Here is a 13,135-nt window from a genome sequence, read left to right on the forward strand (position 1 = left end):
AAGGAGCGGAGGTCAGAAGTGGTTCTAATGTCGGGGGGGAGGTCATTCCAGAGGGTTGGGCCCATCACAGAGAAGGCCCTACTCCCTGGTGTCGCCCGTTGGCATTGCCTAGTGGACGGCACCAGGAGAAGTCCCTCCCTGTGTGAGCGAATTGGCCGCAGGGATGTATGTGGGAGGATGCGATCCCGCAAGTAACTAGGTCCCGTGCCATGGAGCGCTTTAAAGATGGTAATCAGCACCTTGAAACGCACCCGAAAAACCACAGGTAGCCAGTGCAGCTCGCGCAGGAGAGGTGTTACGTGGGAGTACCTCGTACTCCCCATCACAGCCCGCGCGGCTGCGTTCTGAACCAACTGCAGTCTCCGGGCGCGTCCCAAGGGCAGCCCCATGTAGAGAGCATTGCAGTAATCCAGGCGGGACGTCACCAGCGCATGAGTGACCGTGCGTAGGGCATCCCGGTCCAGTAGGGGGCGCAATTGGCGCACCAGGCAAACCTGGTGGAACGCCCCCCTCGCCACGGCTGCCACATGGTCATCCATTGACAGCCGGGCATCAAGGAGGACGCCCAAATTGCGCGCCCGTTCCACAGGGGGCAATTGTTCGCCCCCTATGGCCAGCGATGGAATCAGCTGGCTGAACCGAGGTGCCGGTAGCCACAGCCACTCGGTCTTGGAGGGGTTGAGTTTAAGTCTGTTGTCCCCCATCCAGACCCCGACGGCTTCCAAGCACCGGGACATCACTTCAACAGCCTCGTTGGGGTGGTTTGGGGTTGAAATATACAGCTGAGTATCATCAGCGTAGAGGTGATACTCAACCCCAAAACCACGGATGATCTCACCCAGCGGCTTCACATATGTGTTGAACAGGAGAGGCGAGAGGACCGACCCCTGTGGCACTCCACAAGTGAGTGGCCTCGGGGTCGACCTCTGTCCCCCTGTCAACACACATTGCCTCCGGTCGGAGAGGTAGGAGCCGAACCACCGCAAAACGGTACCTCCGACTCCTATCCCCTCCAACCGGCGCAATAGGATACCATGGTCGATGGTATCAAAAGCCGCCGAGAGGTCTAATAGGACCAGGATAGAGGAACAACCTCTATCTCTGGCCCTCCAGAGATCATCGACCAACGCGACCAAGGCTGTCTCTGTGCTGTGCCCGGGTCGGAAGCCGGACTGGCGTGAGTCTAGATACTCGGATTCGTCAAGGTGTTGTGGAAACTGCTGCGCCACCACATTCTCGACAACCTTCGCTAAAAACGGAAGGTTGGAGACTGGACGATAGTTAGCTAGCTCCATTGGGTCGAGTGCAGGCCTCTTAAGTAAGGGTCACACCACCGCCTCCTTCAAGGCGGCTGGTAAGGATCCCTCACCCAATGAGGCATTCACCAGGCCCAGAAGCCAGCCTCGGGTCACCTCCCAAGATGCCAGTACCAACCAGGAGGGACACGGGTCCATTAAACATGTGGTGGGTCGCAGCCGTCCACGCAACCTATCCAAATCCTCGGGGGCAACAGAATCAAACTATATGGCTTGCGCATATACAACTTTAATTTTTTTGCATATCATCCAGGTTCTTAACTAACGGTATGGCATCCTATGCATAAAAAGTCCATATCCCAATCAACATACCTCTGACATCACCGTTCTGTTTATCTTATGTCTAAGTACAGCAAAGGAAACATCACATGTCCTTATCTTACACTTCCTCAATGTTAGATCTTTTGCTAAGCATTCAATTTATCTTACTTACCAATGTACAGTTGTTATCATGCTCAACAACTGTGAATTTAATGTAAAATATTTCAAATTGAAGGTTTTCATTTTATTATAGGGTTTCTCAAAATCAAATGTATAATAAACTGTTCTGACCCCCCCCACACACACACACCTGTGAATAAACCAGAACACAGGCTTGGCTGTTTGCCACTGTTTAATTACTGAGATAACGAATCCTTTGGCTGAGGGCCCAGACAAGTCACATTCAATAGAGTAGCTCTGCAGCAACCCAGATTATTAGTCCAAACGAACAGACACGGCTAGAATGCACAGATAGATTTTCTTAACTACTAATTCGAACGGTTGTTTCCTGCTAATGTCCCCTCCCAACACCTCACCTATAATCTCTCTTGGAAGGGGCCAATCCACAACCACCTGTGCTTAATCATCTTCTGTGAGCCTGCCTACAGAGTTGCTGCTTCTGTTTCTCAGCCCTTCTCAATCTAGCATCAGGGACAAACTGCCTTTCATCCTCCCCACTGCTCCATGCCTCAGGCACCTCCTGGTGGCCAACCAGCCTCTCTGGTCCCTGCTCTGAGTCTGAACCCTGCACAGGGTCCTCCACATCATCCAGGCAAACTTATCTGGTTCCTCGCTATCCGAGTCCATCAGCAACTCAACCAGATCCTGCTGGGCCACAAAACTAAACCTATTTTCTTACATTCATACATTTCTTCTACTAAAGATTACAGTTGTGTTCTGTGCACCCATATCTGGCACATTATACTTTATTCATTGTCACCTTATGAAAGAATAAACTCATCACCATCAAATGAGTTAGGCATTTATCTTTGTCTCCTGACATCCAGAGCTTAACTTGGCTTTTTTAGTCACATTTTAATATTATTTTATGATGTTACTAATAAAATGCCCAGAATCACTATGGTGAGATGGGCAGGTACAAATCACATAGATAGATAGATGATAGATAGATAGATAGATAGATAGATAGATAGATAGATAGATAGATAGATAGATAGATAGATAGACAGACAGACAGACAGACAGACAGACAGACAGACAGACAGACAGACAGACAGACAGTCAATCTGACTGACTGACTTGTCACCTTCATATGGCACTTCATCCCATCTAATGGAAGCTACATAAGAGTGGTAGTATTTAGAGGCCCTATTGGAAGCAAAATGTCCTATTTTTGTCAATGATGAAAGCTTGATGAAGGAGAATTCCTTCAAATGTGCTGGAAGTTCTACTGACAAATTGTGCTTTCCAGGTATGCCAGACTTATGAAACTGTCCCTTGCCGGGAATTGGGAATGGTGCTGAGGTAAGAGATTTGACCCTTTCATATATGGCTTTCTGATCCTTGGTTTTAGCAGCCATTCAGATCCAATCAATAAAGCAATTGCTGGCTTCATAGATCATGCCAAGCTATGATTTTTAATTGTGGTTTATTGAATAAACCACAGTAACTGGGTTCACATACAACAATAAGTCATAATAAACCATGGTTTACAAAACATTAAGCCAAAAACAATCTGACAGTTATGTTTTGGCACACAACGCTAACTTAGATCCATTTTATATTATGTATTCTGCTCAACTTCTGAGATTTCACTGGACATTGCTCACAAGCTGCTGAAAAGAAATATAAGAAAAGATACTTGGGTAAAAATTCAACAATCACTGAGGCTGAAATACTTTCTCAGGTGGATATAATTGGGCCAGGTACTACCAACAAAAACGGAATGCACAGGTACAGTATAGGTGGTACCGTGCTCAATAGTAGTAACTGTGAGAGGGATCTTGAAGTTCTAGTGGACAATCATTTAAATATGAGCCAGCAGTGTGCAGCAGCTGCCAAAAAAGCCAACACAGTTCTAGGCTGCATCAACAGAGGGATAGAATCAAGATCACATGAAGTGTTAATACCACTTTATAATGCCTTGGTAAGGCCACACTTGGAATACTGCATTCAGTTCTGGTCGCCACGATGTAGAAAAGATGTGAAGACTCTAGAAAGAGTGCAGAGAAGAGCAACAAAGATGATTAGGGGACTTGAGACTAAAACATATGAAGAACGGTTGCAGGAACTAGGTATGTCTAGCTTAAGAGAAAGAAGGACTAGGGGAGACATGATAGCAGTGTTCCAATATCTCAGGGGTTGCCACAAAGAAGAGGGAGTCAAGCTATTCTCCAAGGCACCTGAGGACAGAACAAGAAGCAATGGGTGGAAACTAATCAAGGAGAGAAGCAACTTAGAACTGAGGAGAAACTTCCTGACAGTTAGAACAATTAATCAGTGGAACAGCTTGCCTCCAGAAGTTGTGAATGCCCCAACACTGGAAGTCTTTAAGAAGATGTTGGATAGCCATTTGTCTGGAACGGTATAGGGTTTCCTGCCTAGGCAGGGGGTTGGACTAGAAGACCTCCAAGGTCCCTTCCAACTCTACTATTGTATTGTATTGTATTGTATTGTATTGTATTGTATTGCATATTGGCTTGCCTATTATGAGGTCAAAGAATCAAGTTTACGTTAATGAGTTCCTTGTATATAGACCAAAGATATTAAATGCTGCATCCATCAGTAAATTAAGAATAGATACCCTGTTTCTGCCAATAGTGGCATATCATTAAACCACTGTACATTGTTTAGCATCTTCTTCTTATAATCCATCTGTCAGATAGATTAGTCTATTTTAAAGCTTGGACATTATCTAAAAGAAAAAACAAATTTAGGAAGGAATTTGAGAGAAAATATTAGAAAGAAGAACATGTTTTCGGTGTATAAATTACCTCCTCCAAATTCTAACGCTTGTCCAATATAACTTTACATGTGGTATTTTGAACTTAGTGGAGGATGAGCTAAACAAAATTATGGACAGGAAAACATTTACTTTCAAAGTATTGCTTCTCTGCTCAAAATTAATGATACAGTATTTTTAACTATTTCCAGTATATGTTTATATCTTAACAACAACTGAACCTCTTTGCAATGTTTCAACCTAATGCATCTCAAATGGCAAGTGGTCCCAAGAAGCTAGTCATTTGAACTGGGGCCTCCTCAATTAATTCAGTACATTTATCGTATCAACTTTCCACTTCCGTTCCTTTTCCTAAAAATTTTTTTTACATCAGAGCTTCATCTCAAGGTAATTTCTAGGACAATATGTAACCAGTTTCAAGGTGTTTTGATATACAACTTCCATTATGCCTTAGCACTAGCTTTGCTGACCAGTACAAATGGGAGTGTAATCTAAACCAGGGGTCTCCAACCATGGCAGCTTTAAGCCTGGCAGACTTCAACTCCCAGAATACCCCAGCCAGCAAAGCATTCTGGGAGTTGAAGTCCTCCAGGCTTAAAGTTGCCAAGGTTGGAGACCCCTGATCTAAACCACTCAAACAAAAAACTGCCTCTACAAGATCTGGTTTCTCGGCCACATACCCACTAACTCTTGTTGATACACAGGCATTTTTGGTCTGGTTTGGTTTTTACTCTCTTACCAACATTTCGTAACATGCTTCAGTTTACCAAAGTGTTCAGGTTTGGAAGAAGGATAAGACTTTGTATGTTGCTGGGCCACCTGCATCATTGGCCTCTGGGTGGAACTCCCTTGGTCTCTTAGGGGGTATGGTGGCACAGCGATTAGAATGCAGTACTGCAGACTAATTCTGCTGACTGCCGATTGCCAGCAATTTGGCAGTTCGAATCTCACCAGCTCAAGTTTGACTCAGCCTTCCATCCTTCTGAGGTCAGTAAAATGAGGACCCAGATTGTAGGGGGCAATAGACTGTGTAAACTGCATAGAGAGGGCTCTAAAGCACTGTGAAGACGTATATAAATCTAAGTGCTATTGCTATTATGTGTGTTTGAACTGTGACTAATCAGTGTATTATTTTCCTAAGCTGCTGTACCCAACCTCATTATTTTCCTCATTACTTTCTTTTGTTTGAGTCTCTAATAATTCAATTCTTCAAGGATAATTCTATTTTCTTCTTCTTTTTTATATCAGGTATTTAAATGGACGGATTTTCATAATAGACGTGCTTCCAAAGAGCCAAGCAGAGGTGGATGAGGTAGTACTAGTTGGAGATGTCATTGATGAGATAAATGGAGCTTCGTTGAGGAATGCTTGCAATGGACAGGTATGGGAGGGAGGAACATCCAGATCCCTCGAGATGGAGGAGGGAAAGTTGGTGTATTGTCTGCTACTTTGACCTGAAAAGAAATGGAAGAGATGGCTGTGCCTTGTTGCTATGGGAACTGAACTGAACAAAAACTCTTGGGTTTGACCTGGAGATCAAGATGAAAAATCAAGGCAGGAGGGATGTAGAAACGTACCTGGTTTTTAAAATCTTTTTAATATTTATGAGATTTCTACTTAGGATTATTATTTAAGATTTCAGAAGTGTAAATTTTGGATATCACTGGTTTATTTAAGGACTAACTAAAGAGTTAAAACTGTACCCTACTATTAGCATACTTCCCCATCACCTCGTATTACCCCTCCAAGAGATTACCTTCTGTGGGAATCAACATAGAATGTTCAAATACACACTTATAAGGTCTGTCGCATGGAGATCATGAAGAAGAATGAATGGGTGGCTTACTTGGAATAGCGATGCTTAGTATCAGTGCAATGACTATTCAGTCTACCGTATCTTCCTCAGAACAGGCTATTTATTTCTACTCTTATCTCAGGCACAGCATGCTGATGACCAAGACTGTTTTATACAGTATGTAAAAAAAATAGAGAAAAAGAGAGAGGGCACCTGTCAACGCCAAAAACAGTTTGGAATAATGGTCCTTAGCATTTCAAAACATAAAGAATAACAATTAAAATGAAGTGTGGCTAAAGAACATGTCATCCCTTGAACTTTTTAAAGGAAGAGAAGATTTTTAAAAAAATCATCCGATCTTGTCTGAAGTAGCTATCACTCTCAAATGGTTATGTACAATTCTGTATATTTATATATTTATATCTGCCTAATATGTAATACAGCCCAGGTTCAAATCCCAGTAAGGGTATGGCTAGCTGATGAGAGCTAAATAGCTTGAAATAGATCTATACTAGTCTCCCTTTATTTATTTATCAGCACAAATATAACACAAACATAGCAAAGGCAACATTAAAAATAAAAATATGGTTTTCTGCCTGGATGGCTATCTGTAATGAGCCGAAGGACAGAAAGGGGGAGTAGTGAGCTCCCTCCCATATTTGGGCATACCAGGGGTTGTAACACAAATACACACACACACACACACACACACACATACATATAAACTTCTCTTAAGAGGTATGGTCCCAACTCATTGTGATCTTTATACTAAGAGCCAATTTTAATTCTTTCAGTATATCTATGTGTAGGGAAAACAGCATCTTCCCATTTTATAAAGAGGCAACGATAAGTTTAGTGGGACTGCACTATTTGCAGAAGTATTTGCAGAAAACAAAAGTCTTTAGAAACAAAAAAAAAACTGTTATCAGGGAAGGACACTCTAAAACAGACCAACAAGGATATACAGGGGATGAATCCAGAATGCTGACAGATCCCAAGGAAGAAAAGTGGTGGGGAAAGGACAGGTGAGAAATGTGGATGAGCTTCATGGAAGGCATTAGAAACTGAAGTGCTCCACACTGCAACATTTTACTGAAGAATCTGTTAGCGATCCACATATTATACTGTATTACAGAGCCATTTTGATGCAGTGTTGAAGGTGCTAGGCCTCTCAGTTATGAAAGCCAAGTGGGTGACCTCCAGTCAGTCAATCTCAGCCTAACCCACCTTGTTATAGGGGGGAAAGGCAGATCTATTAGTATATTTTCCATCTTGATTTATATATGAAAAAAGCTGGGACAAAATAATAATCCTTGGTGCATGTTTTAAAATGCGCCAATTGGAGAAGATCACAAAGTATCAAAGTCTGAAAATCTAAATTGAAAGATTATGGCATTACCTGGCCATCGTAATCCCAGCTATTATTGGCACAAAGATGCCATACCAAAAGATTTTGGACGCCACATAGAAAATCTGGGTGTTGACAACATCACCCGTTAGTTATAAAAGGTCACGGGGCTTGGCTCCACACAGATTCTACACTAGTGCATTACTGTACAACATCTTAGGTTATTGGGAAGAATGTCATCTGTGTGAATGCTAACACCAGCTAACAAGCTGACAGCTGTGATTTCATGTTGTTGGATATATAATAATACTCATCAGTCAATTGCAAAAGGCAGCTTTATTTGGAAAGCTTAGATGCTGTGACGGTACCTTTAATATTATAAAATAACAATGTCTGTCTATCCCTTGAGCAGGACTCAGCAGTTGAACAATAATGCCAAATCCAATCTAAACATCTGGTTGACTATGGGATTCACCATAATAAGAATATGCTAGCAAAAGACATACTAACTCTTATATATGCTCAATGATAACAGCTTAGATACTGTGCAGAGGTGGGTTCTGACTGCTGCTACTGCCGGTTTGCTTCGCGCACATGTGCAGTACTAAAAAAATTGCTTCTGGGCATGCGCGGAAGTAAAAAACAAGATGGCGGTGCCTATGGCGCCGCCGAGAGAACTGGTTTAGGGGTGTGGCAGGCCGAGGTACTACCTACTCGGCCAAACCGGGCCGAACCACTAGGAACCCACCTCTGATACTGTGCTAAGGTTTTTAATTACTAGGAAAATACCCAGTCAATAAATTAACAAACTTCACTGACATATCCTAGTAGTAACCAGAGTGACCATTTTGATCAGCTATCCCTGGCTCCAGATTTATTAGAAGGTCAGGGAATAACTAATCTAGTGGATGATGTTAGGAGACTCTTGCTGATCATCCATGTATCTGTTCGTTGCAGGCTGGCTCAGTACTGCAGAAGCTGAAAGGCAAACCACTAAGCTTTCGCCTAATCCGGTGGAAATGGCATGATGGAGGAATGTTCAAGCCATTGTTGCCCTATCTAAAAGTTCTCAGAGAAAAAATCCCCAGCTTCCAACTCCAACATGAACACAAATCTAAAGAAGAGAATGAGGAGCGAAGTTTGCAAGGAGGCAGGTAGTGGCTGCTCGGGACAATTAAGAAACAAAAGTATGGCGGATTTTCACAAGTCCTACCTCATCACCACTGGTTGGGTGCATAGGTCATTGGTGCATAGGTCATTCCCCAAATCTAACCCACTGGTCCTTCAGCTATTGCAGTTTGCAGTCTCTAGCCTGAGAGGCAATCCTGGAAGGGAGCCAGCCTCTTTCAAATGTCAGACCAAGGGTGGCGGACACATACTTTTCAATACCCCGCCTGAAACAGAACCCCAACAGATCTCACAAACCTCATTTCTGGTGGTTACAGAAAAGATGGAGTTATAGGTTACCTGCACCGAATCATCAGCAAATTGCAGATGCACCACTAAGGGGAGTGTTATGGGGAGCTTCAGTTTTAGACGTTTTAGGGTTTTCCACTCATGGAAAAAACCACTTTTCTCTATAGAAAACCCATTCATGGTTTGACTAGCTGTTACAATAAAGGTGGTAGATTTGGAATAAAAGTGGAAAATGGCATTTGATTCAGACGGGCCACTTATGGTCAGGTTCTGATTTCTTTGTGCGATCATTTGCTGTAGGTAGAACAATGTAATGCTTTGTGGCATTTGCAAGAAAACATATACAATTTCTTCTGAGTGCAGAAGGGGACTTAGATTTTGGTAAGACATCGTAATATACCTTGTTTCCCCGAAAATAAGACCTCCCCAGATAATAAGGCCAATCGGGCTTTTGAGCGCATGCGCTAAAATAAGCCCTCCCCGAAAATATTGCAACACAGCAGCAGCCATGAGGTGACCACGCTTACCGCCTCCTGCACCTCAAAAATAAGAAAAATTCCCCGAAAATAAAGCCAAGTGCTTATTTCGGGGGTCAAAAGAAAATAAGACCCTGTCTTATTTTCAGGGAAACACAGTATGCATTGCTCTCTTATAAAGCTGTGACAAGGAAGTCATAGACCATATTGGACAATAGCCAGCTAATGGTCAAACTAGCCAAGGAAATGCTATTCTATTGCTTAAAACATTTTTTTCAGCCTGTTCTCTACAAGCTGTTTCTTTAACACCCATGTGGTATAACGGAGATCTCCCTCCTGCTCTCCTTCTGGAAGTACAAGATTCAGTGGAAGGGAAATATTTTGTATTGTGGAATGTGAATGGCACAGGCATGTTTATATGGCTTATTCTCTATATAGAACGTGTTCTAAACTGGGTTAGATTAACTTCTTCTATTCACCATTTTCATCTATTATTATACAGAAAACTCATAATGCAGTTTTGCATTTCTCAATCACATGTGTGGCATGCCATCTAGGTTTTACTCAGCTGCCTTGTATAAATTTGCTGGTGAATGATCTAGCCCAGCTCTCTGGAAGTGTGAGGGATGCAGTTGTGAATCCTGGGAATTGCAATCTGAATACTAAATGAATGTTTTCTTACTGGCAGTATACAAAATTAATTTAGTGGAACACACCTCCCTTCCTGAAATAGGGAAGAAGTCCATGAAAGCTAAGTAGGAGACCAGAGAGCTGCCCTTGTAGGTTCATGCACCGAGGCAAAAGACTGGAGAAGCTCAGCAGATCATTTCCTGGACTTCAGAGATTTGAGCTCAAATCTCAGCAATAAAAAGAACACTTTGGATTACTTAATACTCTCTCACACTATTTGAGTGTAAGTCTATGGTTCAGACTTGGTGAAAGTCTGCTCTCCATAATATCAGACACCACTCAATTTTTAATAGTTTTTAGTAATTGTTATCCACTGTATCATTTTGCTGTTCTTGTTATTTTATTGATATTATCAACTGCATTTATATATTTTACCTTAACTGATCAATATAAGAGGCGCCCTATTAACATATATACCATATTTTTTGGAGTATAAGACACATCTTTTCCCCCCTAAAAGAGCATGGAAATGTTGATGCGTCTTATACACTGAATACAGCCATTTTTGGCCTCCGGAAGCCCCGTCCCTGCATCCCAAAACAGTCCGTTTTTCACAAAAATGGGGGCATTTTTTCCTCTTGCCCCAACCCTGCTGAAGCCTGCAGACTACTGCTGGGGACTGAGGGAAGGCAAACACTTTTTTTTTCTTACTTACCTCTTCGAAATCCTGGTGCGTCTTATACACCAGTGCGTCTTATAGTCCAAAAAATACGGTATGCCCTTCTTAGAAAAACAGGGCTTTTGGTTTCTGTCTTGATGATACTAAGATCATTTGATACCATGATTAGTGAGACATGATAGAAGTACTGTCTACTACGGTAGTAGTAGAACTACTCTTCCTCTGCTGTCAGTAAGGACTACTGATCGAGAGCCTGGGAAAACAAGCATAGCTCTTCAGTCCTAAACTTCTATGAAGGCAACTTCAGTTTGCTTTTGGAATTTTTTCACATGCTGCATCTTGATGTGAAAATGAAACTGTGCATAGATTACTTGAACTAATTATTTAATCTCATTTCTCCACAGACTCCTGTACAATCTGCGGTACGTAGGCCAGGCCAATGTAGGAAAGGTGAGACTATGTTTCTAAAGAGGAAAGGGGGGTTGTTCAGTTTTCAATCCTGCTTTTAGGTTTGCATTTTTCTCACATTTTGTTCATCTCTTGGTTTCTTTTCCAGTATGGAGGCAAAGATATATTAGACGTAGGCATACCCATGGTGTTAGATCAGCATTTACCACAGCAGGTAAGAGTCATGCTGGGAATAAGAGATGAATGTTTATCAAACTACTTTCTTTTCCTCTTAAATCATTATTTTAAGTTATGCTTTTTAAACAAAGAAGCAGATTGAATCTTGATCACTACCGCCCATTGGGATGGCAATCTTGATAATTTAATGAATAAAGTCAATCGGGATTTAGATACTAGAGCTATTTGAAATGAGAAAACACCACGGGTGACAAGGGTTATATTTTAGATAAAAACATGTTCTGTGTAACAAATTCTGTAAAGAAAAATCCCTCCCTTACGTCTCTTAAGTTAAAGGCAGAACATGGCTGAACTTTTGTTTTTAATAGGAAATGCCTTGAGAAGTGCCATTAAATCATGTATGAGAAATAAATCAAGTATCAGAATTTTCTAGATTAGAACTAGTAGAAGTCCACCGTTTGAGGCAGAGATAGACAAATACCCATTTAGCAACACATTTGCTGACTGAACACCTCAATGACCATTTTTCTTTCATTTAGTATTTCACGAAGGCATGAAAATACATCAGCTTATAGGGAAGCTGATCTTACTGAAGCTCAGTTATGGATTTTATTCGGTTGCATGATGGTGAGTTCAACCTAATACATTTAGCAATTCATCTTCATGCAAGTGAATTTCCCCTTGATCATCCATACCTTTCCAATTGACTCCAGACCTCTTCATTTTGGGGGACAGATTTGTTACAGTAAAGGGAAAATCTATATCATCGCTTGTTTCTATTCTGCAGATGACAGGTCGCAAAAGCCCATTGTTTTCTCCCCTATTATCTTTTTTTTTAAATAAAGAATGAAAGTTATAGTCAAGGGTGAAATCCAGCAGGTTCTGGAGAACCGATAGTGGAAATTTTGAGTAGTTCAGAGAACCGGCAAATGCCACCTCTAGCTGGCCACAGAGTGGGGTGGGAATGGAGATTTTGCAGTATCCTTCCCCTGCCAAGCTCACCAAGTCACGCCCACCAAGCCACACCACACCCACCAAGTCATGCCCACGGAACCAGTAGTAAAAAAAACTGAATTTCACCACTGGTTATAGTGAATTAAGGTGACCCCCCCCCCCTACTTCATCCTCTCTTGCCAGGCCGTCATATTACATGTATATTCACATCCAGAAATGATGGGAGGCAACAGTGGACATGGAGGTACCTCAATAGGTGCACTACTTTCATTACCAATTCTCTGACAAATACTATTCTTCACAACTACTGGCCTTGAAGGAGTTTGCCGCTAATCAAGATGAACAGTAGATTCTGAGATGGTGGCTGCTTCAGGGAGAGCAAAAGGAAGGGAGGGGGATGGTCAATTAAGAAGTGTGAAATATGAATGAATGACCAAGTAGGGAAATGATACAGCTCTTTCCACATCATGCATGCCAGGCATGAGAGGGGGAGTACAATAGATTCCCTGCGGAGGGATAGCAATCACCTCTATAAGCACAACCAAGTTACCGGAGACCTCATGTGAACTGTTGGGAATTGCCAGCAGAAGTGGGGAGCGTCACAGCTACATTTCGTTCTCACAGCCCACAATCCCCAGTGAACTTGCGAAATGAAAAGGCGAGTCTGAAGGCAGGGTGACGTGAAAGCATGTGGAAAAGACCTTTGGAAAACGTGCCAAGAGATGCTACCAAGGCAATAGTCAGAGAAGAGC

General features: G+C 42.3%; 1 protein-coding gene across 4 annotated transcripts in view; it reads left to right on the forward strand.

Annotated features, from left to right (window-relative positions):
- LOC309392790 (uncharacterized protein) overlaps positions 1-13,135 on the forward strand; it is a 47,678-nt gene that overhangs the window by 28,487 nt on the left and 6,056 nt on the right. For 3 of the 4 annotated variants that reach the window (XM_081954247.1, XM_081954248.1, XM_081954250.1), the window contains exons 8-12: positions 3,010-3,062; positions 5,749-5,881; positions 8,601-8,797; positions 11,249-11,294; positions 11,401-11,466. In XM_081954247.1, the coding sequence (XP_081810373.1) occupies positions 3,010-3,062; positions 5,749-5,881; positions 8,601-8,797; positions 11,249-11,294; positions 11,401-11,466 (495 nt within the window). The remainder of the gene's footprint in view (positions 1-3,009; positions 3,063-5,748; positions 5,882-8,600; positions 8,798-11,248; positions 11,295-11,400; positions 11,467-13,135) is intronic. The other variant, XM_081954249.1, reaches the window with a different exon arrangement.

The sequence above is a fragment of the Natrix helvetica genome (assembly GCF_964273705.1).
Source record: "Natrix helvetica genome assembly, chromosome: 1".
Classification (NCBI taxonomy): domain Eukaryota; kingdom Metazoa; phylum Chordata; class Lepidosauria; order Squamata; family Natricidae; genus Natrix; species Natrix helvetica.